General features: G+C 45.9%; 1 protein-coding gene across 2 annotated transcripts in view; it reads left to right on the top strand.

The window, feature by feature from the left end:
* Positions 1 to 3,185: 3,185 nt before the first annotated feature.
* CEP120 (centrosomal protein 120) overlaps positions 3,186 to 23,701 on the top strand; it is a 128,806-nt gene continuing 108,290 nt past the window's right edge. For both annotated transcript variants that reach the window (XM_040415955.1, XM_040415954.1), the window contains exons 1-3: positions 3,186 to 3,340; positions 20,750 to 20,906; positions 22,853 to 22,967. In XM_040415955.1, the coding sequence (XP_040271889.1) occupies positions 3,292 to 3,340; positions 20,750 to 20,906; positions 22,853 to 22,967 (321 nt within the window). In that variant the 5' untranslated portion in view covers positions 3,186 to 3,291. The remainder of the gene's footprint in view (positions 3,341 to 20,749; positions 20,907 to 22,852; positions 22,968 to 23,701) is intronic.

Raw genomic sequence — 23,701 nt, 5'->3', positions numbered from 1 at the left:
AATATGCACTGCACTACTGTTACCTACCAGCCTAGTGTCAGGAATATGCACTGCACTACTGTTACCTACCAGCCTAGTGTCAGGAATATGCACTGCACTACTGTTTCCTACCAGCCTAGTGTCAGGAATATGCACTGCACTACTGTTTCCTACCAGCCTAGTGTCAGGAATATGCACTGCACTACTGTTTCCTACTAGCCTAGTGTCAGGATTATGTACTGCACTACTGTTTCCTACCAGCCTAGTTTCAGGAATATGCACTGCACTACTGTTTCCTACCAGCATAGTGTAAGGAATATGCACTGCACTACTGTTACCTACCAGCCTAGTGTCAGGAATATGCACTGCACTACTGTTACCTACCAGCGTAGTGTCAGGAATATGCACTGCACTACTGTTACCTACCAGCGTAGTGTCAGGAATATGCACTGCACTACTGTTACCTACCAGCCTAGTGTCAGGAATATGCACTGCACTACTGTTACCTACCAGCCTAGTGTCAGGAATATGCACTGCACTACTGTTACCTACCAGCCTAGTGTCAGGAATATGCACTGCACTACTGTTACCTACCAGCCTAGTGTCAGGAATATGCACTGCACTACTGTTACCTACCAGCCTAGTGTCAGGAATATGCACTGCACTACTGTTACCTACCAGCCTAGTGTCAGGAATATGCACTGCACTACTGTTACCTACCAGCCTAGTGTCAGGAATATGCACTGCACTACTGTTACCTACCAGCATAGTGTCAGGAATATGCACTGCACTACTGTTACCTACCAGCATAGTGTCAGGAATATGCACTGCACTACTGTTACCTACCAGCCTAGTGTCAGGAATATGCACTGCACTACTGTTTCCTACCAGCCTAGTGTCAGGAATATGCACTGCACTACTGTTACCTACCAGCATAGTGTCAGGAATATGCACTGCACTACTGTTACCTACCAGCCTAGTGTCAGGAATATGCACTGCACTACTGTTACCTACCAGCCTAGTGTCAGGAATATGCACTGCACTACTGTTACCTACCAGCATAGTGTCAGGAATATGCACTGCACTACTGTTACCTACCAGCCTAGTGTCAGGAATATGCACTGCACTACTGTTACCTACCAGCATAGTGTCAGGAATATGCACTGCACTACTGTTACCTACCAGCCTAGTGTCAGGAATATGCACTGCACTACTGTTACCTACCAGCCTAGTGTCAGGAATATGCACTGCACTACTGTTACCTACCAGCATAGTGTCAGGAAGATGCACTGCACTACTGTTACCTACCAGCATAGTGTCAGGAATATGCACTGCACTACTGTTACCTACCAGCCTAGTGTCAGGAATATGCACTGCACTACTGTTACCTACCAGCATAGTGTCAGGAAGATGCACTGCACTACTGTTACCTACCAGCATAGTGTCAGGAATATGCACTGCACTACTGTTACCTACCAGCCTAGTGTCAGGAATATGCACTGCACTACTGTTACCTACCAGCCTAGTGTCAGGAATATGCACTGCACTACTGTTACCTACCAGCATAGTGTCAGGAATATGCACTGCACTACTGTTACCTACCAGCCTAGTGTCAGGAATATGCACTGCACTACTGTTACCTACCAGCCTAGTGTCAGGAATATGCACTGCACTACTGTTACCTACCAGCATAGTGTCAGGAAGATGCACTGCACTACTGTTACCTACCAGCATAGTGTCAGGAATATGCACTGCCCTACTGTTACCTACCAGCCTAGTGTCAGGAATATGCACTGCACTACTGTTACCTACCAGCATAGTGTCAGGAAGATGCACTGCACTACTGTTACCTACCAGCATAGTGTCAGGAATATGCACTGCACTACTGTTACCTACCAGCCTAGTGTCAGGAATATGCACTGCACTACTGTTACCTACCAGCCTAGTGTCAGGAATATGCACTGCACTACTGTTACCTACCAGCATAGTGTCAGGAATGTGCACTGCACTACTGTTACCTACCAGCTTATTGTCAGGAATATGCACTGCACTACTGTTACCTACCAGCCTAGTGTCAGGAATATGCACTGCACTACTGTTACCTACCAGCATAGTGTCAGGAATGTGCACTGCACTACTGTTACCTACCAGCTTATTGTCAGGAATATGCACTGCACTACTGTTACCTACCAGCCTAGTGTCAGGAATATGCACTGCACTACTGTTACCTACCAGCCTAGTGTCAGGAATGTGCACTGCACTACTGTTACCTACCAGCATAGTGTCAGGAATGTGCACTGCACTACTGTTACCTACCAGCTTATTGTCAGGAATATGCACTGCACTACTGTTACCTACCAGCATAGTGTCAGGAATATGCACTGCACTACTGTTACCTACCAGCCTAGTGTCAGGAATATGCACTGCACTACTGTTACCTACCAGCTTATTGTCAGGAATATGCACTGCACTACTGTTACCTACCAGCCTAGTGTCAGGAATATGCACTGCACTACTGTTACCTACCAGCTTATTGTCAGGAATATGCACTGCACTACTGTTACCTACCAGCTTATTGTCAGGAATATGCACTGCACTACTGTTACCTACCAGCTTATTGTCAGGAATATGCACTGCACTACTGTTACCTACCAGCCTAGTGTCAGGAAGATGTTGATACTTACTCATGTTCACATGACTGAGGCAGATTTGTTGCAGACATTTCTGTGACTACCTTATAAATCTGAATAAGGTCTGTAAAACTCCATGTACAATCACATGAATGATGTCTGTTTAGCTGCATAGATTTCTGCACTGAATACGTCCCATGTGAACATACCTTTAGTAATAAATGTCACACTGTTACTTTGGTTTTTGCCCCACAGCTATGTGCTTTCTTAAAGGATATGACACATATACAGAAAACTATCATGTGAAGTATTATGCATACAATATGATTTCCAGCCAGGCAATTTTATGTCACTTTCTCTCACTAGGACAGAGACTGCGACATATGTCCCGCTGCCCACATCAAACATGGCTTCTCACATGACAGGACCTAGTCCTAACGCGCATGCGCGTTACCCTCTCGTCAGTTCAGAAAGCGTCTAGCGCGCTCCTTCCCTCGCGTTCACCCGCCGGGCTCTGTGATTGGTCAGCTCCCGGTTGCCAGGCGGAAGTAGTTGTAGTCAGGAGGAGGGCTTCCCTGTGTTTGTATGTTGGGAGAAGCGGCAAAGACATCTATAGCGGCGGGTGATACATTACCGGGCAGTGACAGCAGGACGGCGCCCTGTGCTACCCCCGACTCCAGACATGGGCTACAAGACGGACCAGCTGCTCATCGTCGTGTCCATTCTAGAAGGTAAACAGTGGCGTCTCCACATGCATGACGTTTCTTTCTACTTGGTATCTGTGTGCAGGAGGTGAGTGTGGACGAGCACCTGGCTGTAGAACTACAAGTCCCAGCAAGTCGCTTCAGACGTCAGTGATTTCCAACCTGTCGACTGCAACTCCCATCAGTCTGGCTGTCAGGGCATGCAGGGGGTTGTAGTCTTGCTGCAGCTCTAGGGTGACAGGTTGGAAATCTCTGATGTGAAGACTATCATAGGCAGACAGCATATCCTCAGCCATGTCTGGCCATCTGATCTGCAGCGCTTCAGGAACTACAACTCCCAGAATGCTCCAGTCACCAAGCAAGTGTGCATGCTGGGAGTTGTAGTTTTGCAGGTTGCCGACCTGATCTAAATAAAAGTTTATGGTTCTGGTGTAGAAAGCCGCGCTGCAAAACCCACATTCATCTGTGCGGTCTCTTGGGTGTTGCTGCTGAAGTTGGTTTCTTTTTCACATCGTTTGTATTTATTATTATTTTTTTAATGAATTCTGAGGAGGCCTTATCCCAAAAAGTTTCAGTGAGCCGTCCTTAAGGGAAATCGGTTGAAAGCGGCGCTAGAATACAAATGACGGGCACAACAAGTATGATTTAAAGAACTAAATGAATTCTGCAACGCCAACATACAGTGGGTGATGCCCGGCATCAGGTACAGAGGAGCTCAGCCTGGACAGGTTCTGGGCATGAAAACTGGCATCCAAGTGGGTAGATGGGCACTATTTACTGATTTGAATAGGTAACTGGTGTTGTTAAGGGGTTAAATTTAGTGTTGAGTGAACTTGTGTTTTAAGTTCGGGTTATTGAAGAATCAAGAATCGCGTTATGGATTCCGCTACCACGGACCATAACGCGATTCTTCGACAACCCGAACTTTAGATGCCGAACTTAAAACACAAGTTTGCTCAACACTAGTTAAATTAATTTGGGCCCCTGGTGTCTGAACAACTCAAATTTTAAGTTGAGGAATTTCCCAGCGGTTCCTCAGATTTACACGGCACACTTACTTGTCGGGCGGATTATCGGGCGCAAATGTTACTACAATCGCCTGATGAATGAGCAAAACATTCCTTCATTGAGTGACCATCATTTATATGGACGCAGCAGATGTTGCTGTGTGAACAGGGGTCTGCCATAACAAAAGACCCTCGACATATGTAAAGGCACTTTGCCATAATTATTCCCAATTAGTCTTATTGTACCATGTGTCTGTTACACTTAATACTGGCTTGATAAAATAGCTCTTGTAACCAAAATCAAAATTAAAAAGTATCAGTTGTGTTGGTTCATTTTCTCTGTTGCCACTGCCACCAATGATTATAATAGTTATAATACTGGGAGGGGGAATTGGGGGCGCACTGCGCCAATAATGCTTCTACTTTATAATACTGGGGTTGGTGGGGGTGCGGTGCACTGCGCCACCAATGCTTCTACTTTATAATACTGGGGTTGGTGGGGGTGCGGTGCACTGCGCCACCAATGCTTCTACTTTATAATACTGGGGTTGGTGGGGGTGCGGTGCACTGCGCCACCAATGCTTCTACTTTATAATACTGGGGTTGGTGGGGGTGCGGCGCACTGCGCCACCAATGCTTCTACTTTATAATACTGGGGTTGGTGGGGGTGCGGTGCACTGCGCCACCAATGATTATAATAGTTATAATACTGGGAGGGGGAATTGGGGGCGCACTGCGCCAATAATGCTTCTACTTTATAATACTGGGGTTGGTGGGGGTGCGGTGCACTGCGCCACCAATGCTTCTACTTTATAATACTGGGGTTGGTGGGGGTGCGGTGCACTGCGCCACCAATGCTTCTACTTTATAATACTGGGGTTGGTGGGGGTGCGGTGCACTGCGCCACCAATGCTTCTACTTTATAATACTGGGGTTGGTGGGGGTGCGGCGCACTGCGCCACCAATGCTTCTACTTTATAATACTGGGGTTGGTGGGGGTGCGGTGCACTGCGCCACCAATGCTTCTACTTTATAATACTGGGGTTGGTGGGGGTGCGGCGCACTGCGCCACCAATGCTTCTACTTTATAATACTGGGGTTGGTGGGGGTGCGGCGCACTGCGCCACCAATGCTTCTACTTTATAATACTGGGGTTGGTGGGGGTGCGGTGCACTGCGCCACCAATGCTTCTACTTTATAATACTGGGGTTGGTGGGGGTGCGGCGCACTGCGCCACCAATGCTTCTACTTTATAATACTGGGGTTGGTGGGGGTGCGGTGCACTGCGCCACCAATGCTTCTACTTTATAATACTGGGGTTGGTGGGGGTGCGGCGCACTGCGCCACCAATGCTTCTACTTTATAATACTGGGGTTGGTGGGGGTGCGGCGCACTGCGCCACCAATGCTTCTACTTTATAATACTGGGGTTGGTGGGGGTGCGGTGCACTGCGCCACCAATGCTTCTACTTTATAATACTGGGGTTGGTGGGGGTGCGGCGCACTGCGCCACCAATGCTTCTACTTTATAATACTGGGGTTGGTGGGGGTGCGGTGCACTGCGCCACCAATGCTTCTACTTTATAATACTGGGGTTGGTGGGGGTGCGGTGCACTGCGCCACCAATGCTTCTACTTTATAATACTGGGGTTGGTGGGGGTGCGGTGCACTGCGCCACCAATGCTTCTACTTTATAATACTGGGGTTGGTGGGGGTGCGGCGCACTGCGCCACCAATGCTTCTACTTTATAATACTGGGGTTGGTGGGGGTGCGGTGCACTGCGCCACCAATGAATATAGTTTATGCCTGAATACAAACGCAGGCTGCTGGTGCCTGCCATATCTCGTACCCGGCCTCTATGACTGCACGCTGCGATCTGCCGCAATTAACCCCTCAGGTGCCGCACCTGACGGGTTAATGGCGGCAGATCGCAGCGCGCAGTCATAGAGGCTGGGTGCCGGGTATGGGATATGGCCGGCACCCGCAGCCTGCATTTGTATTCAGGCATAAACTATATTCATTGGTGGCTCAGTGGCCACAGCCCCTCCCCCTCCTTCTCCCTGCTATCAGTCCACTGGTGGCAGCGGCGGTACAGGGGGGAAGGACTGCCCCCTTCTCCCCTGTGCTGCTGAGGAGAACATGGCGCGTGTGCTATGTCAGTTTAACTCGTGTGTTAAAGAGGCAGAGCAGCGGGGGGTCTAGGCACAAATGGCGACAAGACTACAAAGTCTTGTTGCCATTTTGCATTTCTAAGTTGCATTGGCGACCATTTTGGTCGCCACCTGGAGCCCTGTATGTGCCCGGGTCTTTCGCTTGTGCCCTAGGCACCAGCATGCACCACCATCCTTGTGCCTGTGTCCTGCTCCGTCAGTGCCTCAGGTCTCTTCACAGTCTACCAACAGCCCCGGAGGCACGACATACCCACCTGAGAGCTCCTCTATAAGGACGTAACTTTGGTGGGCAGCAATGGCTACGTGATGGATGGCATACCCCAGTGACCGGCAGCACAAAAACCGCAGCAAAAATTAAAGGGATTGTCCCAAGATCCACACTATTTACCCATCCATACCTGACCCAGAGAACACTAGAACATGGTAACCAAGGTGGGGCCCCCAGCGATCATGTACTTGAAGGGGACATGTCTGTTTTAGTAAGACTTGCTTTTCCTATGCAATAACAATTCTGGGGAGTCAATTCTTGTGACTCTATATTGTACCATTCTTCTATTATTCCTACTAGAACTTATGAACGAATTGCTAGTAGTCTGCAATAAAGGTCCAGCTGGATGTTACCAGTTGACAGCACTGATTAAATAATGTCAGGTTGTGTGGTGACACCCCCATCTGGACCTTCACTGCAAACTGCCAGCAAGTCATTCATAACTAATAACAGGAATAACAGAGTAATTGTGCAACATAAGGTCATAAGAATAGATGCTCCAGGATTGTTATTACGGGGGGTGCAAGTAGTTACCAAAACAGACAAATCAGGAGAGGTGAGGGGTCCTCTTTAACAACAGGTGATTAAATATCGATCTTGGGTCAAACCATTTAAACCTCATAAAATCACTGCAACAGTGACCTCAGTGGTGCCGACCCCCTCAGAGCGACAGTGACCTCAGTGGTGCCGACCCCCTCAGAGCGACAGTGACCTCAGTGGTGCCGACCCCCTCAGAGCGACAGTGACCTCGGTGGTGCCGACCCCCTCAGAGCGACAGTGACCTCGGTGGTGCCGACCCCCTCAGAGCGACAGTGACCTCGGTGGTGCCGACCCCCTCAGAGCGACAGTGACCTCGGTGGTGCCGACCCCCTCAGAGCGACAGTGACCTCGGTGGTGCCGACCCCCTCAGAGCGACAGTGACCTCGGTGGTGCCGACCCCCTCAGAGCGACAGTGACCTCGGTGGTGCCGACCCCCTCAGAGCGACAGTGACCTCGGTGGTGCCGACCCCCTCAGAGCGACAGTGACCTCAGCTAAATTTTAAATTTTCGATATTTGCTATTTCTGCATGGAAGACAGTTCTAGATACTAGTAATGGTTTCCCTGCATAAATAGCAACCCCTTAATGTTATGTAGGCCTTCGTATTAACTATTTGAATTACTGTAACTTTTATATACTCCTCATCGGCTAAAAATACTCCTCAAAAATGGTAAGAGGAGTATTTTTACTCTTCCAGAAAAAATGTAGCGCGACCTCTGCACCAGAACTTATTCTCTACTCCATTCATACTTTATGGGTCTGCTGAAGAGGAGCAGGGGACGGTGCTCGCCAATCTTCAGCAGTCCCTTAGTCTCTTTCACATGAGTGATATGGATTGTGTCAGAATCTGTTCAGGAAAAAACTGATGGTTTAGCACGCAATTTCAATCCTTTTTTTTTTTTTTTTTTTTTTTTTTTTTGTGATTGCGTTCAGTGTTTGCATTTTTTTTTTTCTCCAGATTGCTTGTGTTTTTCATTTCTGAAGAATAGCAATCTACATCTAAACTAGAGATGAGCAAATTTCATATTTAAAATTCGTTCACACGTCGTTTGTTGGTAAAAGGTGAATTGCGTTATGGATTCCGTTACCACAGACCATAACGCAATTCTATGACGGAATGCATAACGGAGTGCCTTTAGAGGCATTCCGTTATTCATTCCGTCATAAAGGAAGTCTATGGGCTGCAAAACGGACCCGTCCTGTTTCCGTTATGCAGGGGAGTCCTCTGTGGAGCCAGAGCTGCATGAAAAATGTACAATATACAACATGTTGCGATTTTTCCTGAACACAAAGATGATGCGTGTACCGACCCATTAATATGAATGAGCCAGGAATCGTTCACAACACACATCACATCCGGACTGGAAATTCGCTCGTGTGAAAGAGGCCTTAGAGTTGAATGAAGCAGCAATGCAGGTGTATGACCGCCCCGCCCAGAGGTCGCAGTAACTCCTGTACAAGCGTCATAGATGCCTGTTCAGGCCATTTTACTCCTTGGAAAAAGTCTAAGGCGTACCAATATGCCTTAGATTTTTCCCTGCTTTTCATCAGCGTAGGGCGCGCTGTGAACGGTGGAATTTAATGGTGACAGATGCCACAGTATGGCGTCTGTCTGAGGCGTCTGTTAATGTATATGTTTTTTGTGTGTACATTAAATACAGTCAGGTCCATATTTATTGGGACATCGACACAATCCTAACATTTTTGGCTCTATACACCACCACAATGGATTTGAAATGAAACAAACAATATGTGCTTTAACTGCAGACTGTCGGCTTTAATTTGAGGGTATTTACATCCAAATCAGGTGAACGGTGTAAGAATTACAACAGTTTGCATATGTGCCTCCCACTTGTTAAGGGACCAAAAGTAATGGGACAGTATAATAATCATTAATCAAACTTTCACATTTTAATACTTGGTTGCAAATCCTTTGCAGTCAATTACAGCCTGAAGTCTGGAACGCTCAGACATCACCAGACGCTGGGTTTCATCCCTGGGGAAGCTCTGCCAGGCCTCTACTGCAACTGTCTTCAGTTCCTGCTTGTTCTTGGGGCATTTTCCCTTCAGTTTTATCTTCAGCAAGTGAAATGCATGCTCAATCGGCTTCAGGTCAGGTGATTGACTTGGTCATTGCATAGTATTCCACTTCTTTCCCTTAAAAAACTCTGTGGTTGCTTTTGCAGTATGCTTTGGGTCATTGTCCATCTGAACTGTGAAGCGCCGTCCAATGAGTTCTGAAGCATTTGGCTGAATATGAGCAGATAATATTGCCCAAAACACTTCATAATTCATCCTGCTGCTTTTGTCAGCAGTCACATCATCAATAAATACAAGAGAACCAGTTCCATACATGCCCACGCCATGACACTACCATCACCATGCTTCACTGATAAGGTGGTATGCTTAGGATCATGAGCAGTTCCTTTTCTTCTCCATACTCTTCTCTTCCCATCACTCTGGTACAAGTTGATCTTGGTCTCATCTGTCCATAGGATGTTGTTCCAGAACTGTTAAGGCTTTTTTAGATGTCGTTTGGCAAACTCTAATCTGGCCTTCCTGTTTTTGAGTCTCACCAATGGTTTACATCTTGTGGTGAACCCTCTGTATTCACTCTGGTGAAGTCTTCTCTTGATTGTTGACTTTGACACACATACACCTACCTGCTGGAGAGTGTTCTTGATCTGGCCAACTGTTGTGAAGGGTGTTTTCTTCACCAGGGTAGGAATTCTACGGTCATCCACCACAATTGTTTTCCGTGGTCTGCCGGGTCTTTTGGTGTTGCTGAGCTCACCGGTGCGTTCCTTCTTTTTAAGAATGCCTAATGTTTTTGCTATCTCTCTGATGGGTGTGTTGTGTTTTTTCAGCCTAATGATGGCTTGCTTTACTGATAGTGACAGCTCTTTGGATCTTATCTTGAGAGTTGACAGCAACAGATTGCAAATACAAATAGCACACATGACAATTACTCTGGACCTTTTATCTGCTCATTGTAATTGGGATAATGAGGGAATAACACACACCTGGCCATGGAACAGCTGAGAAGTCAATTCTCCCATTACTTTTGGTTCCTTAACAAGTGGGAGGCACATATGCAAACTGTTGTAATTCCTACACTGTTCACCTGATTTGGATGTAAATTCCCTCAAATTAAAGCTGCCAGTCTGCAGTTAAAGCACATCTTGTTCGTTTCATTTTAAATCCATTGTGGTGGTGTATAGAGCCAAAAATGTTAGGTCCTGACTGTATATGGCAAAAATGTCATGTGAACCCGGCCTAAGTGACAGGGAAGAAGCTGAACAGACCTTGCGCTTCCTATGATGAAGTCCGTTCAGTTTCCATTCACGCGCCTGTCTTTTTACCAGACCAAAAAAGTGCTGCATACAAGGCTTTTTTGTCCGGTCTTTAGACAGAATCTGCAACAGAGACTCCAAATGCAGCCTCCAACGCAGATGTGAGAAAGTGTAGGCCGATATATAATATATTTGAATTACTGCAAATTTCGTACTCCTCCTCGGGTAAAAATACTCCTCAAAAATGGTCGGAGAAGTATTTTTACTCTTCTGGGAAAAAATATAGTGCAACCTCTGACCATGCCATTCACGCCCCACCAGCACCTCATTCTTGCAATTTATTGTGATTGAAGGACGAGTTATTGCTGAGGTTCCCCGTGTGACTGAACTGCTGCTTTGTCAATGTGCATGGCTATGAAGGAGCTAAGGGTGTATTTAGGTAGAGTGGTTGTGCCTCAATCTTCGGATGTGGAGATTTCTGGTCATGTGTCAGAGTAAGAATCTTACTGGGAGAGGCAAAGTTGAAGCAGTGCTCCAAGGGACTAGGCTATCCGGAGAGGTGGAGGTGAAGTGGTGCTTCAAGGGACTAGGCCATCCGGAGAGGTGGAGGTGAAGCAGTGCTCCAAGGGACTAGGCTATCTGGAGAGGTGGAGGTAAAGCAGTGCTCCAAGAGACTAGGCCACCCGGAGAGGTGGAGGTGAAGTGGTGCTCCAAGGGACTAGGCCATCCGGAGAGGTGGAGGTGAAGCAGTGCTCCAAGGGACTAGACTATCTGGAGAGGTGGAGATGAAGCAGTGCTCCAAGGGACTAGGCCATCCGGAGAGGTGGAGGTGAAGTGGTGCTCCAAGGGACTAGGCTATCCGGAGAGAGACAGAGGTGAAATGGTGCTCCGAGGGGCTAAGCTACCCCTTAGTGCTCCATGTACCTCACTTGCTTACAACTAAAATAAGAATTTCTCTGCATCGATAATACCAATTACAGAAAGGGCTCATTTTAGTCACCGTGATCACCTATACCAGGCAGTATGTATGCTTTAATAGGATCAATCATGGTGATAGATGCTTTTCAGGGCACATAAGTGTATATATTCATTTCAATGGGGCCGCAAAAGATGCGGATGGCACACTGCGTGCTGTCCACATCCGCACGTCTGTACCGTGGCCCTGCAAAAAAGATACAACACGTCCTATTGTTGTCCATTTTGCAGACATGTATAGGACATTGCTATTAAAATGAAAAAGAAAATGGCAGCACGCACATGGCCCCGTTCTGTTTTTTGCGGACAGGAAAACACATACAGTGGCATGCATGAGGCCTTTGATGGATAGATGCAGAATACCTTTTACGCAATATCTACTTGTGGTGTCAGATAACCCCCTTTAAATACATTTTTTGGTAGTACATGCTGTATGGAAATATTTCTCTTTCCAACCATATAAGAGATGTACCTCCTGATTCCCTGGCCTTATACAGGGACTTGAAAGCCTTTGGTGTGGGAAGGTTTAGTATTTCAGTGCTGCCAGATGAATACATCAGGGCCGTAGCTTTGTCATCTGAGAAGCCTATTGAGAAATGTAAGCATCTGGTATAACGGAAAGTGGTCATTGTTCAGATTTCTGCTGTTTTCTGTGTAGCACTTAGCATTCTGTGCCGTGTTCCTGGTTATTTTACTACATGAAATTGCAATTGTATTCATTATATAACGTAAAATGTTTACTCTAATAAACATGGAAAAGCATGGCAAATGAAATAAATAAATGAACTTATGGGACATATATTTATATATTGTTAAAAAGTCTAGGAATGTATTTCAGAGAAGTGTAAACTTCAATAAGACATCTAATGCAATACAGGGCAAAAACCGTAAAAAAAAAAAATCCTACTAAGACAATAACTAAAGAGAAACAAAGATAAAATTAAGGGTTTTTCCAGGAGTTAAATATTGATGACCCATCCTCGGGACACTGTCCTCAGGATAGGCAACCAGGATTGGGTTGGTGGTGGTCCTGGCATCCCCTCGATCATCTGTTTGGAAGGGGCCCCCAAGCACTGCCATCTCTTCCTCCACTTGTGATGCCGTGTCCATAGATCACATTGCCTTTCTGCAGTGCAGTCCACAGCCAGTATACATTGTGCGGCACTGTGCTTGGTATGCTGTCCTGAGGATAGGTCTTCTCAGGATTGACAGGGACATATCCAAGCATTATCCTGCCAATGTCCAGTGGAAGAGGGTCCACTGTAATGCAGGGGATAGCATTACTGGACAGTTAATGGTCCCCATAATGAGCTCTGAAGAATGCTGAGCAAACGTGAAATGATAGGATGATTTTCTAGCGATACACCTCAAATGTCTTTTCTGAGACAACCCTTGCCCATATGCCTGTTAGGCACCCAGGGCCCCCGCCAATCAGCTTTTTAAGAAGGCAGCGCACTCACAGTAGTGCCATGGCCTTCTCCAGCTTTTCCTAGGCCTGTGATGACCCGTTCATCGGTCACATGGCCTAGGAGCAGCTCAGCCCCATAAAAGTGAAAGGGGAATGAGCTGCGATACCAATTGATATTCCAGATGAGGCCGCACCAAGGCTTTGTAAAGTGGTAATATTACATCCCTGTCCTGCGAGTCCATGCCTCGTTTAATGCATGACAATATCCTGGTGGCCTTAGAAGCAGCTGATTGACATTGTATGCTGTAATGTCAAGGACACCCAAATCTTTCTCTATAAGTGACTCCCCCACTGTTACATCACCTATGACATATGAAGCACAGAGATTATTACTACCAAGATGCAGAACTTTACATTTGTCCACATTGAGTCTCATTTGCCAAGTTGATGCCCAATCGCTCAAAGTGTTCAAGTCAGCTTGTAGTACACTGCTCAAAAAAATAAAGGGAACACTTAACCACCTCCGGACCGCCTAACGCAGGATCGCGTTCCGGAGGTGGCAGCCCTGCGCAGAGTCACGCATATATGCGTCATCTCGCGATGGCCGAGATTTCCTGTGAACGCGCGCACACAGGCGCGCGCGCTCACAGGAACGGAAGGTAAGAGAGTTGATCTCCAGCCTGCCAGCGGCGATCGTTCGCTGGCAGGCTGGAGATGTGTTTTTTTTAACCCCTAACAGGTATATTAGACGCTGTTTTGATAACAGCGTCTAATATACCTGCTACCTGGTCCTCTGGTGGTCCCATTTGTTTGGATCGACCACCAGAGGACACAGGTAGCTCAGTAAAGTCCCACCAAGCACCACTACACTACACCCCCCCCCCCCCGTCACTTATTAACCCCTTATTAGCCCCTGATCACCCCATATAGACTCCCTGATCACCCCCCTGTCATTGATCACCCCCCTGTCATTGATTACCCCCCTGTAAAGCTCCATTCAGATGTCCGCATGATTTTTACGGATCCACTGATAGATGGATCAGTTCCGCAAAACGCATCCGGACGTCTGAATGAAGCCTTACAGGGGCGTGATCAATGACTGTGGTTATCACCCCATATAGACTCCCTGATCACCCCCCCTGTCATTGATTACACCCCTGTCATTGATCAACCCCCTGTAAAGCTCCATTCAGACGTCCGCATGATTTTTACGGATCCACTGATAGATGGATCGGATCCGCAAAACGCATCCGGACGTCTGAATGAAGCCTTACAGGGGCGTGATCAATGACTGTGGTGATCACCCCATATAGACTCCCTGATCACCCCCCTGTAAAGCTCCATTCAGATGTCCGCATGATTTTTACGGATGCACTGATAGATGGATCCGATCCGCAAAACGCATCCGGACGTCTGAATGAAGCCTTACAGGGGCATGATCAATGACTGTGGTGATCACCCCATATAGACTCCCTGATCACCCCCCTGTAAAGCTCCATTCAGATGTCCGCATGATTTTTACGGATGCACTGATAGATGGATCCGATCCGCAAAACGCATCCGGACGTCTGAATGAAGCCTTACAGGGGCATGATCAATGACTGTGGTGATCACCCCATATAGACTCCCTGATCACCCCCCTGTCATTGATTACCCCCCTGTAAAGCTCCATTCAGATGTCCGCATGATTTTTACGGATGCACTGATAGATGGATCGGATCCGCAAAACGCATCCGGACGTCTGAATGAAGCCTTACAGGGGCGTGATCAATGACTGTGGTGATCACCCCATATAGACTCCCTGATCACCCCCCTGTCATTGATTACCCCCCTGTCATTGATTACCCCCCTGTAAAGCTCCATTCAGACGTCCGCATGATTTTTACGGATCCACTGATAGATGGATCGGATCCGCAAAACGCATCCGGACGTCTGAATGAAGCCTTACAGGGGCGTGATCAATGACTGTGGTGATCACCCCATATAGACTCCCTGATCACCCCCCTGTCATTGATCAACCCCCCTGTCATTGATCAACCCCCCTGTCATTGATCAACCCCCCTGTCATTGATCAACCCCCCTGTCATTGATCAACCCCCCTGTCATTGATCAACCCCCCTGTCATTGATCAACCCCCCTGTCATTGATCAACCCCCCTGTCATTGATCAACCCCCCTGTCATTGATCAACCCCCCTGTCATTGATCAACCCCCCTGTCATTGATCAACCCCCCTGTCATTGATCAACCCCCCTGTCATTGATCAACCCCCTGTCAGGCTCCATTCAGATATTTTTTTGGCCCAAGTTAGCGGAATTTATTTATTTTTTTCTTACAAAGTCTCATATTCCACTAACTTGTGTCAAAAAATAAAATCTCACATGAACTCACCATACCCCTCACGGAATCCAAATGCGTAAAATTTTTTAGACATTTATATTCCAGACTTCTTCTCACGCTTTAGGGCCCCTAGAATGCCAGGGCAGTATAAATACCCCACATGTGACCCCATTTCGGAAAGAAGACACCCCCAGGTATTCCGTGAGGGGCATATTGAGTCCATGAAAGATTGAAATTTTTGTCCCAAGTTAGCGGAACGGGAGACTTTGTGAGAAAAAAATTAAAAATATCAATTTCCGCTAACTTGTGCCAAAAAAAAAAAATTTCTATGAACTCGCCATGCCCCTCATTGAATACCTTGGGGTGTCTTCTTTCCAAAATGGGGTCACATGTGGGGTATTTATACTGCCCTGGCATTCTAAGGGCCCCAAAGCGTGAGAAGAAGTCTGGTATCCAAATGTCTAAAAATGCCCTCCTAAAAGGAATTTGGGCACCTTTGCGCATCTAGGCTGCAAAAAAGTGTCACACATCTGGTATCGCCGTACTCAGGAGAAGTTGGGGAATGTGTTTTGGGGTGTCATTTTACATATACCCATGCTGGGTGAGAGAAATATCTTGGTCAAATGCCAACTTTGTATAAAAAAATGGGAAAAGTTGTCTTTTGCCAAGATATTTCTCTCACCCAGCATGGGTATATGTAAAATGACACCCCAAAACACATTCCCCAACTTCTCCTGAATACGGCGATACCACATGTGTGACACTTTTTTGCAGCCTAGGTGGGCAAAGGGGCCCATATTCCAAAGAGCACCTTTAGGATTTCACAGGTCATTTACCTACTTACCACACATTAGGGCCCCTGGAAAATGCCAGGGCAGTATAACTACCCCACAAGTGACCCCATTTTGGAAAGAAGACACCCCAAGGTATTCCGTGAGGGGCATGGCGAGTTCCTAGAATTTTTTATTTTTTGTCACAAGTTAGTGGAAAATGCTGATTTTTTTTTTTTAATTTTTTTTTTCATACAAAGTCTCATATTCCACTAACTTGTGACAAAAAATAAAAAGTTCCATGAACTCACTATGCCCATCAGCGAATACCTTGGGGTCTCTTCTTTCCAAAATGGGGTCACTTGTGGGGTAGTTATACTGCCCTGGCATTCTAGGGGCCCAAATGTGTGGTAAGGAGTTTGAAATCAAATTCTGTAAAAAATGACCTGTGAAATCCGAAAGGTGCTCTTTTGAATATGGGCCCCTTTGCCCACCTAGGCTGCAAAAAAGTGTCACACATCTGGTATCTCCGTAATCGGGAGAAGTTGGGGAATGTGTTTTGAGGTGTCATTTTACATATACCCATGCTGGGTGAGAGAAATATCTTGGCAAAAGACAACTTTTCCCATTTTTTTTATACAAAGTTGGCATTTGACCAAGATATTTATCTCACCCAGCATGGGTATATGTAAAAAGACACCCCAAAACACATTCCTCAACTTCTCCTGAATACAGAGATACCAGATGTGTGACACTTTTTTGCAGCCTAGGTGGGCAAAGGGGCCCACATTCCAAAGAGCACCTTTCGGATTTCACAGGTCATTTACCTACTTACCACACATTTGGGCCCCTAGAATGCCAGGGCAGTATAACTACCCCACAAGTGACCCCATTTTGGAAAGAAGAGACCCCAAGGTATTCGCTGATGGGCATAGTGAGTTCATGGAAGTTTTTATTTTTTGTCACAAGTTTGTGGAATATGAGACTTTGTATGAAAAAATGAAAAAATAAAAAAAATCATCATTTTCCACTAACTTGTGACAAAAAATAAAAAATTCTAGGAACTCGCCATGCCCCTCACGGAATACCTTGGGGTGTCTTCTTTCCAAAATGGGGTCACTTGTGAGGTAGTTATACTGCCCTGGTATTCTAGGGGCCCAAATGTGTGGTAAGGAGTTTGAAATCAAATTCAGGAAAAAATGAGGAGTGAAATCCGAAAGGTGCTCTTTGGAATATGGGCCCCTTTGCCCACCTAGGCTGCAAAAAAGTGTCACACATCTGGTATCCCCGTACTCAGGAGAAGTTGAGGAATGTGTTTTGGGGTGTCTTTTTACATATACCCATGCTGGGTGAGATAAATATCTTGGTCAAATGACAACTTTGTATAAAAAAATGGGAAAAGTTGTCTTTTGCCAAGATATTTCTCTCACCCAGCATGGGTATATATAAAATGACACCCCAAAACACATTCCCCACCTTCTCCTGAGTACGGAGATACAAGATGTGTGACACTTTTTTGCAGCCTAGGTGGGCAAAGGGGCCCATATTCCAAAGAGCACCTTTCGGATTTCACAGGTCATTTTTTACAGAATTTGATTTCAAACTCCTTACCACACATTTGGGCCCCTAGAATGCCAGGGCAGTATAACTACCCCACAAGTGACCCCATTTTGGAAAGAAGAGACCCCAAGGTATTCGCTGATGGGCATAGTGAGTTCATAGAACTTTTTATTTTTTGTCACAAGTTAGTGGAATATGAGACTTTGTAAGAAAAAAAATAAATAAATAATAAATCATAATTTTCCGCTAACTTGTGACAAAAAATAAAAAGTTCTATGAACTCACTATGCCCATCAGCGAATACCTTAGGGTGTGTACTTTCAGAAATGGGGTCATTTGTGGGGTGTTTGTACTGTCTGGGCATTGTAGAACCTCAGGAAACATGACAGGTGCTCAGAAAGTCAGAGCTGCTTCAAAAAGCGGAAATTCACATTTTTGTACCATAGTTTGTAAACGCTATAACTTTTACCCAAACCATTTTTTTTTTACCCAAACATTTTTTTTTTATCAAAGACATGTAGAACTATAAATTTAGAGCAAAATTTCTATATGGATGTCGTTTTTTTTGCAAAATTTTACAACTGAAAGTGAAAAATGTCATTTTTTTGCAAAAAAATCGTTAAATTTCGATTAATAACAAAAAAAGTAAAAATGTCAGCAGCAATGAAATACCACCAAATGAAAGCTCTATTAGTGAGAAGAAAAGGAGGTAAAATTTATTTGGGTGGTAAGTTGCATGAGCGAGCAATAAACGGTGAAAGTAGTGTAGGTCAGAAGTGTAAAAAGTGGCCTGGTCTTTCAGGGTGTTTAAGCACTGGGGGCTGAAGTGGTTAAACAACACAATGTAACTCCAAGTCAATCACACTTCTGTGAAATCAAACTGTCCACTTAGGAAGCAACACTGAGTGACAATCAATTTCACATGCTGTTGTGCAAATGGGATAGACAACAGGTGGAAATTATAGGCAATTAGCAAGACACCCCCAATAAAGGAGTGGTTCTGCAGGTGGTGACCACAGACCACTTCTCAGTTCTTATGCTTCCTGGCTGATGTTTTGGTCACTTTTGAATGCTGGCGGTGCTTTCACTCTAGTGGTAGCATGAGACGGAGTCTACAACCCACACAAGTGGCTCAGGTAGTGCAGCTTATCCAGGATGGCACATCAATGTGAGCTGTGGCAAGAAGGTTTGCTGTGTCTGTCAGCGTAGTGTCCAGAGCATGGAGGCGCTACCAGGAGACAGGCCAGTAGATCAGGAGACGTGGAGGAGGCCGTAGAAGGGCAACAACCCAGCAGCAGGACCGCTACCTCCGCCTTTGTGCAAGGAGGAACAGGAGGAGCACTGCCAGAGCCCTGCAAAATGACCTCCAGCAGGCCACAAATGTGCATGTGTCTGCTCAAACGGTCAGAAACTGACTCCATGAGGGTGATATGAGGGCCCGACGTCCACAGGTGGGGGTTGTGCTTACAGCCCAACGCCGTGCAGGACGTTTGGCATTTGCCAGAGAACACCAAGATTGGCAAATTCGCCACTGGCGCCCTGTACTCCTCACAGATGAAAGCAGGTTCACACTGAGCACATGTGACAGACCTAACAGAGTCTGGAGACGCCGTGCAGAACATTCTGCTGCCTGCAACATCCTCCAGCATGACCGGTTTGGCATTGGGTCAGTAATGGTGTGGGGTGGCATTTCTTTGGAGGGCCGCACAGCCCTCCATGTGCTCGCCAGAGGTAGCCTGACTGCCATTAGGTACCGAGATGAGATCCTCAGACCCCTTGTGAGACCATATGCTGGTGCGGTTGGCCCTGGGTTCCTCCTAATGCAAGACAATGCTAGACCTCATGTGGCTTGAGTGTGTCAGCAGTTCCTGCAAGACGAAGGCATTGATGCTATGGACTGGCCTGCCCGTTTCCCAGACCTGAATCCAATTGAGCACATCTGGGACATCATGTCTCGCTCTATCCACCAACGTCACGTTGCACCACAGACTGTCCAGGAGTTGGCAGATGCTTTAGTCCAGGTCTGGGAGGAGATCCCTCAGGAGACCGTCCGCCACCTCATCAGGAGCATGCACAGGCGTTGTAGGGAGGTCATACAGGCACGTGGAGGCCACACACACTACTGAGCCTCATTTTGACTTGTTTTAAGGACATTACAACAAAGTTGGATCAGCCTGTAGTGTGTTTTTTCCACTTTTTAATTTTGAGTGTGACTCCAAATCCAGACCTCCATGGGTTGAAAAATTTGATTTCCATTTTTTTATTTTTGTGTGATTTTTGTTGTCAGCACATTCAACTATGTAAAGAACAAAGTATTTCAGAAGAATATTTAATTAACTCAGATCTAGGATGTGTTATTTTTGTGTTCCCTTTATTTTTTTGAGCAGTGTATATGGACATCTTCCATAGACCGTACAGTACGACATAGCTTAGTGTCATCTGCAAGAATAGATATGGTGCTATTAATCCTGTCCTCTATATCATAAATAAATAAAATAATAGAGGGCCCAGCATTGAACCTTGGGGTACACCACTTATAACCCGGGACCATTCTGAATAGGAATCATTGACCACAACTCTATGGACACGGTCCTTCAGCCAGTTTTTAATCCAATTGCAGACTATACTTTCCAAGCCTATAGATCTATAATTACCTGTGGAAGACCTTGATCCTTTTTTGAATATGGGCACCTAGTTTGCCTTGCGCCAATCACTTGACACTGTACCAGGACCGGGCTAGGAGAGAAAATACGTTAGTGTGCATGAGCCCTAATGATTTATAATGCTGTGTGTCCCTGTCCGACATGGGCTGTAATGAATTGTACTGAAGGCATTTTGTCAGTACAGTTCATTACACCTCATGTTGGGAAGGCACACACAGCATTAGAAATCAGTCCTGTCACGATTTGTTTCCCGCAGACAATTTGCCTGTCTGAAACTGACCTAAAACTGCTCTGCAAGGACATATTTGGACTATTTTGTAGAATTTTATAATGGCTTTTTTATGCCTACCTTTATCCCCTCATATTGGCTATTGTTTTTTTTCCCCCTTTTATACAGCCGTCTTGCATACATGTCGTACTGACCTCCCCTTTTACTCCTTACAGGTCGTCATTTTCCAAAGCGATCTCGGCATATGCTTGTAGTAGAAGCTAAGTTTGATGGTGAGCAGCTGTCTACAGATCCAGTACCTCACTTAGAGCAGCCGCAGTTTGCTACAGAACTAGCCTGGGAACTTGACAAGAAAGCTCTTCACCAACACAGGTAATTCTCTATTTGTCCGCTGACTTGTTGCTGGTATCTTTAAGGAGCAATCCTTTTAATGTCAGATTAGGCATTTGTGTTCTGCAAATTGCGGATCTGCAAAACACGGATGGTGAACGGAACGGACAGCCATTGATATAACTGCCTATTCTTGTCCGCAAAACGGACAAGTATAGGACAGGTTATATATTTGTTTTGCCAACCACGGAACGGAGCAACGGATGCGGACAGCACACAGAGTGCTGTCCGCATCTTTTGCAGCCCCATTGTAGTGAATGGGTCCGCATCCAAGCGGACCCAAACAACGGTCGTGTGCATGAGGCCTTATGTGTAGAATATATCTAAAGACTGTTGAGAGACCACTGTAGCTGTACATGCTTATTGCGGTGATTCTCAACCAGGGTTCATTAAATTATGCTCATGGACTCGAAGGGAGTGGAAGAAGAAAGGATAGTGGTGGAGTTAACTTAAGCCCAGAAGGGCACAATTCCACTATTATGGGTTGGATCAGGGTTAGACACCCCACATCTCCAGCAGGTCTCTGAAGGTTTGGGTAACATCCCATGCAGTACCAGAGAAGCCCTTTAACAGTGGGGCAGAGGCTTGTAACTATTAAAAAAAAATACTTTTTTCAGTTGGTCTTTATTAAAAGTTTTCAATAGCTTTTGTTCCATAAGGTTAAGTTTCAGCCAAGTATCTTACTTTCACTTGCTGTTCTGATGGCTAGATATATGGTCTGATGGCCCATAAATGCTCATTTAAGCCATATCCTTATCAGTTTAATAAGAATTTAGCTATAGTGAGCTTTCAGGAGTTCAGAGATGAAAGCTATATATCTAGCCTTCAGAACAGCAACATGGTGGCTTAGTGTGAAACTGAAAGTAAGATACACAGCAGATGGGCTAAAACTTTGTCCGTTTTGCGCATCCACAAAACTTGGGTACCAGCCACGTGCACCCATTGTCTTCAAAGGGTCCACGATTCACATGTTATGGATAAAGATAGGACTTGCCATATGGAAGCTGGAAGCTCACGGACGCCCCTGGGTTGTGGTCGTGTGAATGGACCCTTTATAGGGTGTTATCTACAGCAGAAAGGACATGTCCCCTGAGAACCGACACACCCCCTGAGCAGCATCTAAAAGGACATGTTCCCCAAGAAAGGACACATCCTCGGAGATGCCAGCTTGGAGATCTCTGGATCCATGGGAGGTACAGGGCTGATTCTAGCTTTGTTATAAGGAGATTGTCATGTGACTTTTATTTTTTACATTAGTAATGTGAACCTCTTTAAATGTTTGCTGGAAAAAGATCTTAGTCACTGCAAAGCATCCTGGGCATTTATACATAAACATGTTGGAAGATAATGGGTACATTTTAATGGCCAATATTTCCCTTTTGTCCTACTTTCACATCTGCAGCAGTGATTCCGGCAGAGAACAAACAGCCTGCAGAAATTCTCCGGTTCTGGCACTGCCGGATGTAACCGGAATGGCCGCCGGCCCCATTAACTATAAGGGGCTCCGGCAGAGATCGTGCCGCAAACTGGCAATTATGCTGAGAATCAGCCGGACATTAGACCTTTGCATGCTTCTGTTTGTGTCTGGCCCATTCTTGACAGAACTGGTGGTGGTTTTTTGCACATATTCTATGATATAGTATGTAAGCGATGTATAACATATGTACAATACTCAAACATAACAGTGCAGATATTACATATACAGGAGAAGGATTATTGGTCTTAGATGCCATATTTACTCATAAGCAGTTCAACAAATGACTCTTGAGTTGTTCACTAGATTATACGCTGTGCCGAGTGTCTTTCAGAGGAAACAAATGACTGTATGTGAATTTCAGACAGAGCCAAGTGCGATGTGTGTGGGTTTAAAATGTCGCTGAGATATGTAAAAATCTTCCTGTAACAGTACATCTCTGTTCTTCCTGTAGGCTGCAGCGGACGCCCATCAAGCTCCAGTGTTTTGCCTTGGACACGTTAACGTCAGCGAAAGAGTCTGTCGGATATGTCGTGTTAGATTTGAGAGCTGCTCAGGAAAAGAAACAAGTAAATACATCAAGGAAATATTTCAGCAGGGATTCTGCCACAGCCCCCTCCTAGAATTAGTTTAATTATGGCTTACCTATTCATCCACACCCCAGTGCTGAGCATTGGCAGCCATCTTCCCTTGAGTAATGCAGGGTGTTCATGGGAGCTTTGTGGAGACAAGTGGAATGGCTGCTATGCAGTACTCTTCAAAAGTTGTAGGCTGGTGTGTAAAAAATGCCGTAAAGTAAGAGTGCTTTCAAAAATAGAAGTGTTAGTAGTTTAACTGTAAAAGTATACTGCAGCAGGAAACCAACCCCACGCATCACAGCCGGTGTCATTAAAGGGATTCTGTCATCAGAAATGAGCCCTAGAAGCTAAACATATGGCGATGTCCCTTGTAAAACACAGAATCCTAAAGTGAGTTTATCAAATGCCCCTGTGGCTCTATATTCCTAAAAAAGCAGTTTATATCACCTGTCAATCACTTCAAAATGTGTCCAAGGGGACGTCTCATGGTGAAAGGTGCCTGGCTGCAGCCATGTCGTTTAGGTGCCCAGCGCCGCCTTCTGAGCTGAAATAGCCGCCCTCCCTTTTATGCGATCCCCCTACCTTACGTCATCACTGCCTCTCTAACCACCGCTCGCTTCATCCAGATCCCGCAAGCTTTGAACCAGGCTGTAGGAGGTTGGATGGCTGGGATGGGCTGTAATAGGGCAGTCAGTTGAGGCTCGAGCGAAGTGCGCCGGCCGGCG

Source organism: Bufo bufo, chromosome 2 (genome assembly GCF_905171765.1).
Source record: "Bufo bufo chromosome 2, aBufBuf1.1, whole genome shotgun sequence".
Classification (NCBI taxonomy): domain Eukaryota; kingdom Metazoa; phylum Chordata; class Amphibia; order Anura; family Bufonidae; genus Bufo; species Bufo bufo.
The sequence above is the reverse complement of the archived record's forward strand: the minus strand, read 5'-3'. Positions and strand labels throughout refer to the sequence as shown.